A 20,867-nucleotide genomic window follows, 5' to 3' on the forward strand; every position below is an offset into this window, starting at 1 on the left:
TAAATTCATATATTTTAGATACATAAAAATACCCAACAGAAATTATAGGACAAAATGAGCTACCATTAAAATGGATTTATACTTGGCATAGATTTACAAAAAATATTATGCCTTATGAACAACAGTTGGCAATTATTATTCAACAGGCCAGGCAACGGGTATTTACCCTATTGGGGTATGATTTATTTAAAATTATTTTTCCTTTGCCAAAAGACCAAGTAGACTATTTGTTAAACATGTCTGAAATGCTACAAATAGCATTAGTAAATTTTACTGGGCAATTTTCCTATCATTTTCCCAACGGTAGATTGTGGGATTGCTTGCATAAACAACAATTTGTCATTAATGATATAATTACCAAGGCCCCTATTCCCACTGCTCTTACCGTTTTTACAGATAGCTCCAAAACAAAAAGTGCTTATTGGACAACAAATAAATATTGGGTACAAACAATTACTTTAACATCAGTTCAACAAAATGAACTTTTTGCCATTATTAAGGTGTTACAAGATTTTGTGGGAGATATTAATATTGTTACTGATTCTGCCTATGCTGTAGGAGTTGTGACTAATATAGTCACTGCTGTTACTTATTCATTTAAACCCCAGCTAAACCAATTATTTGAACAATTACAAGCATTACTACAACAACGTAATTCCGAAGTGTTTGCAACTCACATTAGGGCTCACTCTTCGTTACCTGGGTACCTTGTATATGGCAATAATCAGGTTGATAAATTAGTTAGTTTTGCTTCTGCTAAACAGGATCATGCTTATTTACATACAAATGCTGGCTATTTACATATGCATTACAAAAAACCTTATTCTCAAGCTAAACAAATTATAAAAAGGTGTCCTATCTGCAGACCAATGCATTTGAGAGTTGTACCTGCTGGAGTAAATCCTCGAGGATTACAACCTAAGGAGCTCTGACAAATGGATATAACCCATGTACAAGCCTTTGGCCGTTTTTCCTTCGTACATGTTACAATAAATACTTATTCTAAATTTTTTTGGGCTTCTGCCCTTATGGGAAATACTGTTAACCATGTAATAGAACACTTATTAAAAGTTTTTGCCATTATGGGAGTGCCTGCCAAAATAAAGACTGATAATGGACCAGCCTATAAAAATATTAAATTTATAAAGATTTTGTAAACTTTATGATGTGGTCCATATTACAAAAATAAAATATAACCCCAAAGGACAAGCCATTATTAAACGAGTTCATGGCACACTAAAACAACAAATTAAAAAATTAAAAAGGAGGAAAAGGTTGGATGAAGGTATGGATATTTGGTGGTTTTCCATGCAAAATCCTAAAATAATTTTACATCAAGCTCTTTTTGTTCTTAATTTTTTTAACTTACCACAAGGAGATATTTTAACTAGAGCTGAGGGCCATTTTGAACAAATATCAGAAAAACCTTATTTAAATGTTCCCATATGGATTAAGATTACATTGAACACAAAATGACAACTAGGAACATTATTACATAAGAGGAGAGGATAGGGTTTTGTGTCTACACAGGATGGCAAACAATACTGGCTTCCTGCCCGATGGATACAGAAGCGGCCCAGGGAGGACAGCACCATATCCTACAAGGAATCAGCCACCAGATGAGAAAGAAAAAAGCCCTGCTGCCCACCTGTGGGCAGGTTAAGAAGTTGACTGGAGAAGGACAAAAGATGTTACAAAGTACTGGTAAACCTGTCACGGCTGAGAACATGTTCCTGGCCATGTGTGCCCTGCTTACTGTAAACTCTGTCCATGCTAATGCTAATGTAAGTTATTGGGCCTTTGTTCCTAACCCTCCTTTATTGGAACCTGTTGTTTGGGGAGATGTGGATATAACCGTCTATACTGTTCCTGCTGTTTTAGCTCCTTCTTGGAATAATTTGACATTTTACAATAAGGATGATGGTAGCTTTTTAAATTTTACTTACTATACCTATTCCTTGCCTGTTTGTCTGGGGCCTCCTCATGTTTGGTTATGAACTGGCAACATTGGGTTTTACCTGAGAAACGCACTTCCAGTTCTAGAACACAGCTACAGCGATTAACTACTTGGTCCATTAATAGTAGCTGGGAAAGTGTCACCTTTGATGGCCAGTTATCCTTACCTATGTGCCCTGATTTTACTTATATTGTTTTAAAATATCAGCCTTTTGTGTGGCAAGAGTGTTGAGGAACATTTGGAAAAATGTTCAATAATTTTATTAATTGGGGACCTTTTGGACAGTTTATTAACACATGTTCAGAATGGAATATTACCAGATGTGATTTATCAAATGTTACTAGGATGCCGGATGCCATTAATGGATCGCATGGCCTGGGGAGATGGAGGCATTGCAGATGCTCGATGGGCTTTCCTGGCTGAACCTATTGCTGTTCAGACTCATCTTTGGAAGGTCGCAGCGGTGCTAAAACCCGTGATGCTATCAAATGGATCATTTTCGGCGACGGCGAACTCTGCGTCCACTTATAATTTTACTTTGTATAAATCTTATAATGTAACTGCTTGTGTACCCCTGCCTTTCGTATTTTTGGTGGGAAACTTTACATTTTCTCCTATTATTTCTTGTTTCAATTGTCGCCTGTATTCTTGTGTTAATTCCTCTCTTAATTTTAATGACAGTGATAGATAGTATTATGATTTTACAACAAAGAACTTATATTTGGCTACCTGTTAAATTAGGAAGAGAATGGTCCCAAAATCCTTTGGATAGTGTTGTTATTAAATTTTTTACCAAACTACTAAAATGTACAAAACGTATGATTGGAGCCATTGTGGCTGTGATTTTAAGCTTAATTGCTATTACCACTGTTGCTGCGGTGTCTGAAATTGCCCTGCACACTTCCTTACAAACTAAACACTTTGTGGAAAAATGACACTGGGATTCACATGAATTGTGGGTCTCACAGGTAGAAATTGATGCTAGATTACAAACACAGATCAATGTTCTTAAACAGACAGTGGGATGGTTAGGAAAAAAGTTATTGGTTGTGGAAAAACAGTTATTGTTAAAATGTGATTAAAATTCGACTAACTTTTACATTACTAATGTAAAATATAATAAATCTCTACACGATTGGAATATAATACAACAATATTTATCTGGAAATTCTGCTGCTGCTCAATTGATTGCTCAGTTACAATTTAGTGTACACGATATTTTTGGTAAACAATTTGCAAATGATGATGCTTCTAATATTGCTGATACATTTATTAAACAGTTGGAAGGGTTGGATCAGAAAGGAATACTACAAAGCATTTCACATACTGCTAGTGGTATGGGAATTATGATTGTTATTATTCTGTTTACACTTGTGCTGTTATATTTGATTTTTATGAAACCAATGCAAGCTTCTATGATAACCCTGTGGAAAGCTTTACTTTTAAAACAAAAGAAAAAAGAAGGAAATTGTGAAGACTCGGGGTCTATGTTGAGGGGGCAGAATGATGCAGGCTCCAGCCTCAGGATTATCTGAGGACTGTGTTTGGGATTAGGAAAGCTCTTGGAACGCCAGGCTAGAGAGGGAAAATGTTCTCTCTCCCTATCTCCAGACACATGTCACAGACTCCTGGGAGCTGAGGAAGTAGTTCTTCTGCTTGCTTAAGCATAGATGAAAAGCTGGTCAAGCATTTTCCTGAGATTGGAGAAGTGGTTTGAGCTTGCTCTAAAATAGTTTAGATAATAATATACCTAGACATTGTCTCATAGGTCAAGTAAAAATGTATCTGTGAAAATTTTTTGTGTGAATGTCTTCTGACCAAATCTTGGCAAAGATTATGCTTGCTTGTCTTTAAATACCCACTAACAATAAAGCACAGCATGCAGTGGCAATTGCTGTTTGCACTCTGCATCCCCTGTGTCCTGGTGATTTCATGACCCTTACCCAGGGACCCCAAAGCACTAGACATTGACAATCAACAACAACAAGTATGACCCGAGTGATGGAGATGTATCTAAAGTCAAAAGTGGCTTAAGGGCCAATGCCTTAAGTTCAAATATCAGTACTGCCAAACAAAACAAAACAAAACAAAACAAAAAATCAACTAAAACCCATAAGAAAACAATTATATTGAGAGATTAGTAGTTAGACAAAAAAACTATACTTTAAATAAAGTATATGGAATTCTATTTTGTTGGGCATCAGTGGCTCATGCCTGTATCCTAGCTTCTCAGGAGGTGAAGATCTGAGGATGGCAGTAGAAAGTGACCAAGAAAGCCTGAAGTAGAACTGTGGTTCAAGAGGTAGAGCACTAGCCTTGACCAAAAAGAGCTCAGGGATTGCACCTTGGCCCTAAGTTTAAGACCCAGGACTGACATATGCACAAAATTCTATTCTTTTCCATTGGTCTTCTCATCTGTTTTCATTCAATTTCCAAACTGATTTTGTTTCTATTGCTATTTTTGCTTTTTGCCCTATGCTATTTTTTGGACTTGTTATGCTTCCATATAAATATTTGAGCAATTATAGTGTGTGTGTGTGTGTGTGTGTGTGTGTGTGTGTGTGTGTATGTGTGTGTATGTGAGTACTGGGGCTTGAATTCAGGACCTGGGCTCAGTCCTTTAGCTTTTCGACTCAATGCTGTTACTTTACCACTTCAGCCATAGCTTCATTTCTGACTTTTTGCTTGTTAATTGGAGATTAGAGTCTCACAAACTTTCTTGTCCAGGCTAATTTTGAACTGTAATACTCAGAGCTCAGTCTCCGTATTAGCAAGGATTGAGGCATCAATTCCTGGTGTAATTTTTTTTAAATTTCCATGGAGAGCGGCATTGGAATTATGATAAGCATTTCATGGATTCTGTATATTGCTTTTGACAGAAGGGTCATTTTCTATTTACTGATTTTGTAAATTCATGAGCATGAGAGCAAGAATTCTTTTCTGCTACCTTCAGTTTTTCTTTTATTCAAGATTGTATAGGGCTGTTTTTTTTGAGGTCTTGCAAATTCTTGTTTACAACCAAGTATTTTATTGACTTTTAGACTATTGTGAATGGAATCTTTTTCCTACTTTATTTCTCAGCCTAGTCATTGTTGGTATGTAGAAAAGTTACTTATTTTTTCTTGTGGTTATTTCCTTCATTATTAATGATTTTATGTATTTGTTCATTTAAGTATTGGTTATATGCCACAATAAAAATTCAACCTATAAAAAAAGGAAAGTATGAACTATTAGTTAAATATGTTTATGAATTGACTTTTTTGTTCTGGCTGATAAGTTTTCATTCAATAAAGATAAAAATGTATCATTCAATAAATGTATCATTCAATAAAGATAAAAATTGGATAAAAATGTAATAGAGTGTATATCAATACTCTAAGTATATATAATATATCTATAAACATTATGCATCTTGGGCACCTGAATTTCACATTTAGCAGCTCTGGTAATTAACACATGGTGATTTCAGCCTAGATTGGCAGTGTGCCAGTCCCAGTAATAGTTCATGGCGATTACTGATATATAAGGAAGAAGACACAATTAGAATGACTTTTCCCAACAAAAAATGGAGCATTGAAGCAGAGGATGTAGATCCAGACTCTTAAATCATTATTTTAATTTCTTTTAGGTAAGACACATGTCTCTGTCCCTGTCTCTGTCTCTGTCTCTATTTCTTTTCATCTCTCTCTTTTGTTTCTCTCTTTTCTTCTCTCTCTCACTTGTCCCCCCCCCCCCATCCAACTACGTTTTCAGGTAGGAATTGTTGTACTATTGGAGTTAGGAATTAGGCCCCTTTTGTTTTCTTTTTTTTTTTTTTAGATTAGGTCACATTCATTTTGCCCTAGCACTTTCTTCACAGCATCATCTTCCAGGAGATCTCTTAATAACCGATCATTGCTTGTAAATTTTGAACTACAGGTTATCTTGTTAACTAGTTCTTTGAAAAATTATCTTGATTCTACATCTTAGTGTTTGAAGAAAGAGAATACTCTAGTCATTGTTGATATTAGCCTAATTCAAATGAGGATTTTTCAATTCTGCCAAATAAATGATTTGTTACTGTGATATATTATGCAGGACAATACTGATTTCCATCCTAATATCCTAGGTAAGTTCATCAAAAGTTTGAAGTTATATTGTGGCAATTAATATGGAAAAATATGGAAGGAAAGGTATTATATTCTGAATATCCTGAAATTTCTCAAGGATTGTGTGTGTGTGTGTGTAAGAAAGGATATATTTGTGTCCTGAATTTCAGATGCAAACTATTTAGATGTAAAGTGAAAATTGCAAAAAATTCAAGTAATTCTAACAAATAACTATTTATTTATTTTTGTAGGTCGTGGGCCTGAACTCTGGGCCTGGGCACTGTCCCTCAGCTCTTCAGCTCAATGCTAGCACTCTACCACTTGAGCCACAGCACAACTTCTGGCTTTTTCTGCTTATACGATGCTGAGGAATCAAACCCAGGGCCTCATGCCTGCAAGGCAAGCACTCTACCACTGAGCCACCTTCCCAGCCCCAATACCCTTAATTTTTAAACAACCAACTAAAACTGTAATATACCATAGTTAGTAGAGTCTGGCAGAGCCCATTGCATTATGTTTCTCAGCCAGAATTATATTTAGTCAGAGGAGAATGAACAAAATAGGGGAAGCAAGTGCTTCCAAAGAGATGGACTCTATCTCTCTTGGAGATGTATTATGTCAGACAAGATGCTTGAGAAGAAATGAATGTTCTTATATCTGTATACTTGGATTTAGTAGATGAGGTGAGGTCCAGTCAAACACAAAAATGTCTTTTAAATTTTAAATTCACTTGGGACTGAAGAAGAGATTATTTTATTGCTGCTCTTGTATAGGGAATAGATTCCTTCATTTACCCAATAAGTTGTGTAATTTTGTGAGTGAGAGGAAAAGCACAATTTTCAACAATTAAAGAAATTGTTTAACTTTATAGTTTCTTTTTGTAAAAACCAAAAACTCTCAGAAAGTCAGTATTACTTTGTTTAAAGCTCTGTGAAAAATTTCATGTACATCAGTTAACCCCAAATTAAGTTATGCTTCCTATGTGTTGTCTGTTTTATTTTACTATGTCTGAAAATGTAATTTCTTTTGTTTAGAATGATCTTCATGGTTTATTCCATTTTGAAGATAATTAATTAAAATTGGTGGTTTGGTAAATGTTAATACCAAGTTTAGGTGAATATTTATGATTATTTTGCTTATACATGCAAACTTATCTCAGCTTCATAGACTATTGATTACGGGTGATGTAATTCAAGTGAAAATATATGAACCATTTCTTCCTAATCTATTTATGTTTGCAAATTGTAAAATTTTAGCAATTTGGATCATTATATTTCTTAATAAATATAAAAAATCTCGACATATTTCCTGAAAATTATGAAAATTTAAGGATGGCTTAGGATGGAAGGAGTGGTTGAGAATGTTTAAAGGGATGACATTAATCAAAAGGCACTGTTTTCATAAACTGCTGTTGAATGTCAAGTCCTTTAAAAAACTACCTAGGAAAATAAAAAAAAAATTGCCAAAAATAAAAATAAAACAAAATAAGTAAATACTACCCTAATGGAGATATTTATTATCATATATATATTATATCACATGTATAACAAGAAGAAGTTGAAACAATATTATGTCCTTGTTAGAATACTTTCCATGTCAAATGAGGAATTTGGCAGTGGTATCATCATTTTCACATGAGTGATTTTCTAGAAATTGATTGGTCAATCATATAAAGCCTCACTGATGTTGGAACCAGTCTCCTTTTCTCCATTTCCAGGATTCCTTCTGGTAGAAATCATGGACAATGGGAACACCACATCTGATTTCATTTTGCTGGGCCTGCTTAACCACACCAGAGCACACCAAGTCCTCTTTGGGATGATTCTAACTATCTCCTTCACCTCCCTAGCAGGCAATGCCCTCTTGATTCTTCTCATCCACCGGGACTACCGGCTCCACACGCCCATGTACTTCTTCCTCAGCCAGCTCTCACTCATGGACCTGTTGCTCATTTCCACCATTGTGCCAAAAATGGCAGTTGACCATTTGACTGGCAAAAAGTCCATCCCTTTCTTTGGTTGTGGTTTGCAGATCTTCATCCACCTCACTTTGAGTGGTGGAGAGTGCTTCCTCCTGGCAGCCATGTCCTATGATCGCTATGTGGCTGTGTGCCACCCACTGAGATACTCTGTTCTCATGAGCTGGCCATTGTGTCTGAGAATGACTTTGGGGTCCTTGCTCTTGGGGGCAGCTGATGGCCTCATGCAGGCTGTGGCTACTCTGAGCTACCCATTCTGTGGTAGACGTGAGATAGATCATTTCTTCTGTGAGGCTCCCGCAGTACTGCGTTTGGCCTGTGTTAATACATCTGTCTTTGGGTATCTCATGTACATCTGCTGTGTGTTGATGCTCCTGATTCCCCTTTCCCTCATCCTGACTTCCTACGGTCTCATCCTCGCTGCTGTGCTCCGCATGCCTTCCACAGATGCCCGCAAGAAGGCCTTTGCCACCTGCTCTTCACACCTGGCCGTGGTGGGCCTATTTTATGGAGCTGCCATTTTCATCTACATGAGACCCAAGTCCTACAGGACAGCTGTTCATGACAAGGTTGTGTCAGTGTTCTACACTATCCTGACGCCCATGTTGAACCCCCTCATCTACAGTCTGAGGAATAATGAGGTCAAAGGTGCCCTGAGAAAATATGTGGTGTACTGTCAATAAGAACTCCCCTGAAATTCTTATCTTTCCTTGGTGTACTAATATTATATATATAATATTACCTATACTATATACCATATATTCGAATATTATACTGTATTATGTATTAGATATTATATAATATAATATTGTTAAAATTATTATATAGTATTACCTAATTATTATATTATTTATTAGTATATTATTATATAGTATTACATAATTAGTATATACAATTTTATAATACTACATATGTATTATATATGGTTATATATAAATATTACACACACACACACACACACACACACACACACACACACACACACACACACACACATATATTGTGTTTTAGTCGAAAGTTACAGAGTAGTCTTTCCCTTATCCATGGGAAAAATTTTCAATATGGCTGCTGGGTACTCAAAACCTCTAAATATCACATCCTCACTATGAAACCTTTTATATTTGCAGACACTGCCTATCTGCCCTGTGGCTAGGACCTCTCTAAGTTGAAGTGACCTAGCGAAAGCAGCACAAACTGCTTTTTCCTAGTTTCTAACCTCATGGATACATGCATATTTTACAAGTCATTGCATAAGTTTAGTCCCCTGCTCCTTATTAAGTGGTCAATTTTCATGTTTGGCTTTAAGTAAGCACTTTACTTCCCTCTTGGACATATCTGAACTACCATGCTAGCATCATTACTTTTAGACTTTGTGGCCATTAAGGAGTAAACCAAATTTGATTGAATATAATCACTGTGAGACTATGTCAGCAGAACTGATATCTTCCCTGTCTAGTAAGCGATTGGCTGATGTATTGAGTGTATAGAATGGAGATGCTACAAAAATGTCAGCACACATCTCAATTGAAGAACCAGAATTTTCTCCACTTCCACTGTTCTTTTCTAAAGACATTGATTTAATTTTTCAATAAATATTTTTATTGTAAAGATACTGTCCAGAGGGGATACAATTACATGAGCAAGGTAATGAGTGCATTTTCTATGGAGCATTGTTACACCCTCCTTTATTTTTTCCCTCCCATCCCTTTCCTCCCCTTCTCCCCGACTCCTCCTTCCCCTCAAAGACATTGATTTTAAACTAATAACTTGTTCACTTTTGGAGTTTTCATCTTCATTTTTTGTCTGAAATGGGATTCAGGTAACTGTAGCTGTGGATTAAAAAAAATAGGTAAAGACACTGGCTCGTTGTGAGGATAGACATATCTGAATTTGTCATTTTGGTTTGTTTTTGTTTTCTGGCTATTAGTATTTTTTTCTGTTTCACTTCAAACTGTAGTGTTTATTACAGAGGGGCCCTTGCAAGTCAAATTGTGTTTTCATAAATACTTAAATTTTCCTAAAATTTCAGTCAAATATTTCTCTACCATGTCTCACAATGAACTTTTACTCAAGGAGTAAACCAACTACTCAAGCAATTGTGAGGATATTATCATTTGCTTCAAATAAAGATATAGTATAGGTTTTGGGGTATGAGAATACTCCAGACCAAATTTTTTTTCTCATCAAATACTTGTACTTAACTTACATTCACTATCAGGAGATATATTACAATCTACAAAAGGAGCTCCAAAAATTCTTCTAAATAAAAACATTCTTCACAGTCACAACTGCTCTTTAGATTTTATATGTTCATCTTATGCTTTATCCTGTTCTAATTATTCCTATCCATGGAACACCCACAGTAGTTAATTCATTTTTTTCTTTATGGTTGAGAATAGCCTTTACATTCAGAATTTCATGATAGCCCCACAGACATTTTGCCACTTGAGCCATGCCCAAGTTCTATTTGTTTTAGCTCTGTTAAACATAGGGTCTTTTGTTTGTGCCTGGGTTCATCTAGACTGTGATGCAATACATTGATAAGTAGAGGTTTGATGAACTGCACATCAAATCATATTTTGAAAGTAGCTACCAGATTTTATATATTGACTAGTAATTATAATAAGGTCTAGTTACTCTGAATATTATCAGCCTTTTCATTTTGATAATTCTCATGAGAGAATCAGTAACTAATTTTCCATTTTTGCTGCATTTCCCTGGTGGCAATTGCTGCCAAGTATTTTTGTGTGTGTCATGCTTTATAAATTATGTAATTTTGTCTTAGAACATATAAAGACAAATCCTGCTAAGTCTATTTTGAGCTGAATGGGGAAGAAGGAGGGGTAGCACAGGGAGATCAAAGTGCATACTATGCCTGTCTGTACATTTCAAAATAACTCCCCTCAGCCTTGTAAAACTAATTGATGCTAATAAAAATGGAAAAGAAATCTAAACATGCAGCTCTTCCCCCAACAAACACCATTTAGTCATTTACTCACAGGCAGTGTATGACATTCAAATGACTATTTGGGGTTTTTGAAGTAAGATTATTTGAATTGCTGGTTGCTATTATATATTTTCTAGCATGTCTGAATTCAATGACTTGAGTATACATTATAACACAATACTGTAATTACCTTTGAGTAAATAGTCTATTAAAACATGAACTTTTTCCAGAAACTTTTTTAAACTGAGCAATAAAACTTGAGATGAAGAAAACAAACAGGATTTCCAAAATGAGATTTAGGGGTTCAGATTATGTCTCATAACTTTCTGGTAAATTAAAAGCCTAGAGTAATTTAAGGTAACAAATCAGGCACATGTAAAGGGTATTAAATATACAAGTGAATTAATTATCAATATTATATATAAAAATAACATTCTAGGAAGTAGTGCTGTAGCTCAAGTGGTAGAGCACTCGCCTTGAGCTGAAGAACTGAGGGACAGCGCCCAGGCCCAGAGTTCAAGCCCCACGACCGACCAAAAAAATAAATAAATAAAATATTATTCTAAAAATATATAGGCATCATTATATTAACAGATTAGGATCGGTTCTTCATATCCTGTTGGTTCAAATTTGTTGCATCATTAATGTGAAAAAATTGATATATTTCTTCTTGGTTTTCCTATTATACTATGTTTTTAAAAAAAATTCCTAAATTTCTTTTCCTGAATGTCATTAATATCTTCTATATAGATCCTTATCAGTTCTAATTTTTTACTTGAGAACTTACTTCTTTTTCTTTGGGTTAGTTTGGTACATTTCTCAGTCATGTTTATCTTTGTGAAGAATAAACTCTTGTTCTATTGATTCATTATATTATTTTTGATCTCCATGATATTAATGTCATTTCTAATTTTTATGCTGTTTTTCAAAAAACAGACTTGGAGATTGGCTTTATCATTTTCTGAGAGCTATTGGGAATGTTTTCATTGTTTCTTTAGAATCCATGACTTTCTGATATAGGCCTTCATACTATGAACCTTCCTCTTAATACTGCATTTGCTGCATCCCACATATTCTGGAATGATATGTTACTCATTTTCATTTGAATTAGCAGGTTTGAAATTTCTTTGCCAATTTCTTCAATGACTTATTGATCATTTAAGTGAAAGTTTTTCTGCATTCATTGAAGAATTTTTTTGTGATTTTCTCTCCCCCTAATCAGGTATAACACTATTTCATTATGCTCCTTTAGGGAACACAAAAAAATTTGATGATTTTTTTTGTTGTTGTTGGTCCTGGGGCTGGAACTCTGAGCCTATGTGCTGTCCCTCAGTTCTTCAGGTCAAGGCTAGTGCTCTACCACATGAGACACAGGGCCACTTCTGGCTTTTTCTGCTTATGTGGTGCTGAGGAATTGAACTCAGGGCCTCATGCATGCAAGGCAAGCATTCTACCACTGAGCCACCTTCCCAGCCCTTGATGATTTTTTTATTTGCTTACACCTGCTTTATAGACTAAGATAATCGTTTACTTAGAGAATGTTCAATGGGATGTTGAGAAGAATGTAGAATGTTCTGTTGTAGAGCAGCAATACTCTAGAGATGTCTGTTATGTCCATTCCCTCAATGGCTTTTCTTAATTCTCAGATATTTTTGTTGACTTTTTATGTCTGTATATGACAACTATGGTTGGAGCCTGTAGTGCTAATGCCACCTACTATTATTTTATCTAAACTGGTATTATAATTTATAATCAATAATATTAATTTTTTCATTTGGGTATACCTATTTTGAGAGTAGATAAGTAGATTCATTATATTTTTCAGGTATTGTTTCATTCATTAATTCATAGTGTACTTTGTGGGTTTTGAGTTCTTTTGCTTGAAATATGTTTTGTCTTGTATAGCCACCTCTGCCTGATTTTGATTTGTGTGTGCTTGATATATCTTCCAGTTCTATTAGTTTAGTCTGTGTCTTGGTGATAAGGGGTGTTTTTTATAGAAAACAAAATGTTATATGCTGCTTTTTATGAAATCAGATAATCTGTGTCTTTTCAGATTTAGGTCCATTTACATCTAGGGTTATCATAGACAACTATTAGTTTTGTTTCCTGTAGTACTATGGTTTGTTTGGTTCCAGGTTTATTATACTGTTTTTTTCTTTGCTTTACCAATATTCATCATTAGATTGTGCTACTTTGCTGGAACAGGCCTGGTGGATATTGTTGCAATTTTAAAGTATTGGTCCAGGTCTCTTTTGAAATTTTTTCTTTCTGGGATTTCTGTATCTGTGATCATTTTTCTTCCTATTTTTATTTATTGTTCCCTTAACTATCTTCTACAATGTACATAGTAGTCATTAATTGCTTTAGCTTATTCATATCCTTTATATATGTATATGTATCCTACATGTCTAAGTACATGCGTATATGTGTATATGCATGTGCATGTGTATGGACATATGTATGTGTATGAATAGATAATATGCTAGGGTTCCCTGGCACATTTTAATAAGGACCAGAAACACAAAAAAATTTAAAAAATTTGGATAAATGGGATTGCATTAAACTGCAGAGCATCTGCACAGTAAAGAACATAGCTAGCAAGATCACTAGGAAAACCACAGATTGGGAGGAGACCTTCATTAACCACACAACAGACAAGGACCTCATATTTAAAATATATTTAGAATGTAAGTTTGTCTGATCCACAAAAGGAAAAGGAATCACAGAAAGTGCAGTACAACAGATGACCTAAGGCCACAATGATACTCCCTAGACACTATGTTGGGAATAATCTTTACAACTTGGCCAGGAGTGAGGGGTAAGAGGGAAAAGCAGGAGAAAATAAGGGAGTGGATAACAATATTCAAAAAGAAATGTATCTAGCTCTAATCCCAGTTCATTAACTTTAAGATTTAAAAAAATCATTCCAAAAGGAATCTTTAAGTACACAGACACACACACACACACACACACACACACACACACACACACACACGAGGAGGAAAGAATGGATAGCAAAATTAGCAAATAGAAAAAAAATAAAATTCAATCTCTAAATATCCTGATTGAATAATTTGTAAATGCTTATATTTTATAGGTAATTGCTTTGAGGACATAAAGTGCATGCATGTTTTTTAGAATGATGTTGTATATATAATATTTATAATTAATTCCCTTGTATATGCAATATTCTTCACATGTACCTTATTTGTTACCTTAAATTATTTTAGGCTTTGAATTTACCAGGAAATTATAAGAGACATAATCTGAACCTCTATATCTCATTCTGTTTTGTTTTGTTTGTTTTTTGTTTTCTACATCTCAAGTTTTATTGCTGAGTAAAAAAAAATAGTTCCTAGAAAAAGTTTATCTTTTAATGGACTATTTACTCAAAGTGAATTATAGTATTGTGTGATAATGTATACTCCAGTCAAACAGATAACATTTATGATTTAAATGAAATGGAAAAATTGGCAGTGATATTACATAAATGCAGAGAATTAATCTTTTCACACTCAATACAGACATGCTAGAAAGTTATAACAACCAGAAAATCACTATATAATCTTACTTCCAAAACCCAAAATAGGCATTTCAATGTCTTACACTGCTTGTGAGTAAATAACTAAACTGGGTTTGTTATGGGAAAAACTGCATGTTTAGATTTCTTTCTCCATTTTTATTAGTATCAATTAGTTTTACAGTGGTGCAGGGAGTTATTTTGAAATGTACAGATAGCAATAGCATGCACTTTGACCAGATAAAGCCCTGTGTTACACTACTCCTCCTCCTTCCCCATTATCTCAAAAGAGACTTAGCAGGATTTGTCTTTATGTATTCTAAGACAAAAAATACAGAATTTATAAAGTATGACACACACAAAAATACTCAGCAGCAATACTCAGCCATCAGGGAAATACAATAACAATGGAAAAGTACTTACTGATTTTCTCATGGGAATTATTAAAATAAAAAGCCTGATAATATTTGGAGTAACTAGACCTTATTAGAATTACTAGTCAAAATATGAAATCTGAGAGCTACTTTCAAAGAATGATTGGATATGCTCTTCATCAAAAATCTACTCAGACAACCACTTTGGAAAGCAGTATGGAGGTTCCTCAAAAGACTTCACATAGATCTCCCCTATGATCCAGCAATCCCACTTTTGGGCATTTACCCAAATGTTTACAAACAAGACCACACTAAAGCTACCAGCACAACTATGTTTATTGCAGCATTATTTACCATAGCTAAGATATGGAACCAACCCAGATGCCCCTCAGTAGATGAATGGATCAAGAAAATGTGGTATATATACACAATGGAATTCTATGCCTCCATCAGAAAGAATGACATTTCCCCATTTGTTAGGAAATGGAAAGGTTTGGAAAAAATTATATTAAGTGAAGTAAGCCAGGCCCAAAGAAGCATAGGTCCCATGGTTTCCCTTATTTGCAATATCTAGTATAGGTATGAGTCAAGCGGAAAAGGTCAGATAATGTGATGTTAGGAAAATGAACCCTTAAATATGTATTTTAATGTTTTCGTTTCTTTCATACATGTGTTTCTAATGCATTTATAAGATTATTTCTTTGTTGCTTTGTATGTCCCTCCCCCACAGTGTAACCCCCGCTTTCACTATATTTGATGTCAGTATAATATGTGGAGGAGATGGGGACAAACAAGTCGTTTAAGGATTCAGGTGGACCTGTTGCAACAATGAGAAGTACAAAATGTCATGTCAAAACCAGCTTTACAATGTCGGTGTGAGGGGGGGGAGGGGGGTAAAATTGGGTGGGGGGAGGGGGGAGGCGGGGAAGGGAAGTGAAGGGTAAACAAAGGAGGAGGCTGCAATGCTTGGTAAGAAAAGTATGCATTATCCTGCCCATGTAATTGTAGCCCCTCTGTACATTATGTTCTCAAATAAAATAAAATACAATTAAAAAAAATCTACTCAGAAAAATATAAACAAACTTAATCTGAAAGGAGTTAACACTCAAACCATAAGTAGTCCATCAACCAAAAGTGATTAAACAGATGGTGATATTGGAAGAGATATAATATATAATATAATATAATATTTATATTATATAATTTATATTATTATATAATTTATATATAAAATATATATAAATATATTATATAATTTATATATAATGTAACTTATCTTATCTTATATTATATATTATATAATATACATCATATTATATAATATAATTTATTATATATAATTCATTTATCTAATTTATTATATAATATAAATGTATTATATATTATATAATATAAATTATATAATAATAAATTATATAATAACATATATAATATAACATAATATATATTATAATATAACATAATATGTAATTATATATAATGTAATATAACAATATATAATTGTATATAATAATGATTATATATTATATAATATAAATTATATAATTATGGTCTATATTATCATACATTATAATATGTAATATATAATATAATATTTATATTATATATATTATATAGTAATATAATATATTATATAAATTATAAAATATACATATAGTATAAATATAAATTATATAATAATATAATATATTATACTTTTTTTTTTTTTTTTTTTTTTTTGTCGGTCGGGAGGCTTGAACTCTGGGCCTGAGCCCTGTCCCTCAGCTCTTCAGCTCAAGGCAAGGGCTCTACCACTTGAGCTACAGCGCCACTTCTGGTTTTCTGGTGGTTTATTGGAGATAGGAGTCTCACGGTCTTTCCTGCCCGGGCTGGCTTTGAACCACGATCCTCAGATCTCAGCCTCCTGAGTAGCTAGGATTACAGGCGTGAGCCACCAGCGCCCGGCTTATAATATATTATAATATATAATATAATATAATATTTATATCATATAAATTATATTATATTATATAATTTATATATACTATATAATATAAAATTTATGTCTTATTTATTCTTTTGATTTAAAAGAATAAATTATACATAAATAAAATATGTAGAGGAATCGTACAAACATTAATCTTTGAGAAAGAAAAAGTTTAAACCTTTAAACATGCCTAGTTTATTCCTCATATTGAGGAAATCTAACATGAAAATAAATTGATGTATTTGTCTTTGTAGTTCTATTATCTGTATCTAGTACCTAAGTTGTACTTAACACTGCAGGTTCTTTTTTGTTTTTTTGTTTTTTAGGTCGGTCGTGAGGCTTGAACTCTGGAATTGTGCTGTCCTTGTGCTCTTCAGCTCAAGGCAAGCGCTCTACTGCGAGCCACAGTGCCACAGCACCACTTCCAGTTTTCTGGGTGGTTTATTGGAGAGAAAAGTCTCACAGACTTTTCTGCCCAGGCTGGCTCTGAACCATGTTCCTCAACTCAGTTCTCAGCCTCCTGAGTAGCTAGGATTACAGGTGTGAGTCTCTGATGCCAGGCTACATTACAGGTTCTTGTCTATTTAAATGACCAAAGAAAAGGATCTTCTAGTCCTTTGTTAGAACAAAAGGGAAATCTTTTTTTTTTTTTTTGTCGGTCATGAGGCTTGAACTCTGGGCTTGGGCGCTGTCCCTCAGCTCTTTAGCTCAAGTCGAGAGCTCTACCACTTGAGCTACAACGCCACTTCTGGTTTTCTAGTGGTTTATTGGAGATAGGAGTCTAACGGTCTTTCCTGCCCGGGCTGGCTTTGAACCGCGATTCTCAGATCTCAGCCTTCTGAGTAGCTAGGATTACAGGCGTGAGCCACTGCCGCCCAGCAAGGGAAATCTTTTAAAGGAGTTAATATATTCTAAAAATCATGAGCATTGATTTATACTTGTATAAAGTAATTATTTTGTCAGGTGAAGAGTTTATTTCTTGAAGTTTATAATGAGCAGAGGATGCTTGTGATCCTGTGTTCAATAGTATGGTGTATCAGCCATTTTCCTAACCATGTACTTTTCTGAAATATTGCATAACAGAACCTGAATTTCCATAGATTATATTATTTTTTACTTATGTTAAATAATGTGCTTGGCTAGGAGTTATGTCTGAGTTGGAATGCCTTAATCTCTTATCTAAAGTATTTATGATTGGTGCCATGACATAAAGAAAAAGAACACATCTCCTTGCTGAGACAGTACCAGGAAAAAGTTTGAAAGAGAACATTCAATTCAGAGAAAAAAAAAATCTACAGCAGCTATAATTTAGGAAGAATAGATCTTTATTCTAATCAACCATTAGAAGGCTAGCTAATTTTGGGTTCTCTAACTTGTTTTTAGGTATTTTTATGTTTGTTTCAAAGATAAAGGCCTACGTTTTCATGGAGAAATGGAACCAAACTCTCACTGACTTCATTTTATTGGGCTTGTTGCCTCCTAAAAAAACTGGTCTACTTCTCCTGCTTCTTTATGTGTTCATGTTCTCTCTTACTTTGATTGGAAATTCAACAGTGACCTCTCTCATAGATATGAATTGCTGTCTCCACACCCCATGAACTTCCTCCTCAGCCAGCTTTCTCTCACAGACATCTCCACCACTGAGCACAAGATGGCACTCACCTTCCTCTCAGGACAGAAAAGCAGGTTTTATTGTAACATAATTACAGATCATAAAGATCACCCATTTTAGTATAAACCAACATACCTGTCCAATCTTCCACACAATCCAGTTGTAGAACATTTTCCCTATCCAACTTTTCCAGTTATTTCTTCTTTTCCCCCTTTGATTTATTTCTTGTTGTTACTATTCTTTATTTCTGCCGTGTATGTCAGTTTATCTGATTTGAATAAGAGAAAAGAAATCACAGAAATAATGTGACAAAGGGTGAACCAATGTAACAGGGATACTCACTAGACACTATGTTGGAAATGAACTTTACAACTTGGGAGAGGTGAGTCTGAGGGCAGGGAGTGGAGGAAAATGAAGAAGGGGATAACCCTGTGCAAAAAGAAATGTACTCATTACCTTATATAACTGTAACGCCTCTGTACATCATTTTTACAATAAAATTATAAAACAACTACAACACCTATAATAGAGAGAAAGTCAGATCAGTAGCAGCCTTGGATAGAAATGGAAGCCTTTATTCATTTTAAGTCTTGAGTAGGAGATATCTGGTAGAGGAGTGGCTGATGGTACTGTCTCACACCCACACACAACTCCTCTTCTTTCCTTAACACCTAACCTTTCTTCTCCTTTCCTTCCCCTCCCACTTAACCCTGGGTTTGCTTTCTTCTACATCCCCCTTCTCTTGAGAATGATCCATTGGTTCCCATGGTTTGGGGGATCTCATGTTACTTGAATTCCCTTCATAGTCCTGAGAAGCAAGGGTCTGGGAAAGGAACAACTGCAGATGTTGACATGTTCCCACTGATCTTCCCTTCCCCATGCTTCTCCCACCTTTGCCCACACCTCCCCTCCTCTCTCTCTTCATTCCTTGATTTTTCTTCCCATTTTGAGGCTTTGGTTCAGACATTTCCCTAGACAAGATCCTTCAGGCCCATCTTTAGGCCCATAATCTAAACTACTGAGGGTATACCAATGGTTGCATATTTTTATTAAATTCTAATTTCCCTTTAGATATCTTAAGACACAAAAGATTCACAAGATCCTCCAACAAGCAAGGAGAATAATCCGCTTCTTCTTAATTTAATGAACTTTTATTCTTGACATATTTAAAAGGAACTGACAGAAGTTGGTAAAGGCAAAGTAAACTCCTGCTGGTCTTACTACTATCAGAAAAAATAAAATAAAAATCAAGAATGTGCTGTGTGGGCAAAACCACAGTTTATGTCCCTTGTTCCAATTGCTTGGTTCACATTTTTAATACAATTGGCTTTAGCTGGCTCCTTTTACAGTTAACAAGAACTTAAGTTGTAACAGAATTTTCAATTAAACTACCACTAAGAGTTCAACCCACATATATACTTATGAACCAGAAATTTGGCCACTCTTGCAAAGTTATGTGACTTTTTTTGGAGATTTTGGTACTTCTTTACATTCCTCTCCTGTGAGCTAGTCAGAGTGAATTTACAAAGCTATAAGCTCTTTCTCTTTAAAGATATGGACCCAAAGGTTTTAGCGATTGGGAGTGGTTCTGATGAGAAGTAGAGTATCCAAAGAAAACAGTTACTAATCCAGTACCTTTTATCCTAAAGGAACTTTCCAAAGAAGGTATAGGGCTTGGGGTTAGCTTTATTCAGAAGCAAAGTTGGGAAAGGTAAGATTTTATAACATTTATTGCTTTATCTCCCTTGTATGCCATGATAGAACCTATCTGTTAGAAGAATGGCTTGTAGTACTATACCACACCTACACCCAACCATCTTTTTTCCCTACCCTACTCACTTCTGTTTCTGGTCTCCAGCTTCATCCTTTGTTTTTTTTTCCCTCTATTTACCCCACTTTTGAGAATTTTCCTTTGGGCTCCCATGGTTCAGGGACCCAGATGATCTTCCTTTATATTGTTTTAATTCATTTCTAGTCAATGAAAGTTACGTGGTAAAGGAGGTAAGGAAGGTGTTGAAACCACTCCCCCCCCAAAATTCCCCCATACCTCACCCTTCTCTCTGCACCCCTGGCCCCATCCTTCCCCTTATTCCTCACTTCATCCATTGAAAGTTTTCTCTGCCCTCTTTTTGAGAAACACTTTTTCTCCTAAATTTCTGCAGATAAGATAATCTAGACAGATTTTCAGGTTCAGAATGTAGACAAAGACAACTGAGGGGATCCCAAATGTTTTCTTCTGAATTTTTTTCTCATTTTCAATATCTTAGAATAGCGTCAGAGATTTCTTCCACAAGTGAACAGTACAAACCATATCTTCCTAACTCAGTAAACTTTTATCCTTGACACACCTAAGAGGAGCTGACAAACTTGCTCAGGCACTGTAATCCTGCTGAAGGTCTTGTTTCTGAAAGTCAGGTAAGAA

General features: G+C 34.9%; 1 protein-coding gene across 1 annotated transcript; it reads left to right on the forward strand.

The window, feature by feature from the left end:
* Nucleotides 1-7,728: 7,728 nt before the first annotated feature.
* Nucleotides 7,729-8,706, forward strand: LOC138835502 (olfactory receptor 2T8-like). Its single transcript, XM_070033998.1, has one exon. The coding sequence runs from the start codon at nucleotides 7,729-7,731 to the stop codon at nucleotides 8,704-8,706; it is 978 nt and encodes a 325-aa protein (XP_069890099.1).
* The last annotated feature ends 12,161 nt before the right edge of the window (nucleotides 8,707-20,867 follow it).

The sequence above is a fragment of the Dipodomys merriami genome, unplaced genomic scaffold (genome assembly GCF_024711535.1).
Source record: "Dipodomys merriami isolate MVZ:Mamm:240054 unplaced genomic scaffold, mDipMer1.0.p SCAF_24, whole genome shotgun sequence".
In the NCBI taxonomy this organism is placed as follows: domain Eukaryota; kingdom Metazoa; phylum Chordata; class Mammalia; order Rodentia; family Heteromyidae; genus Dipodomys; species Dipodomys merriami.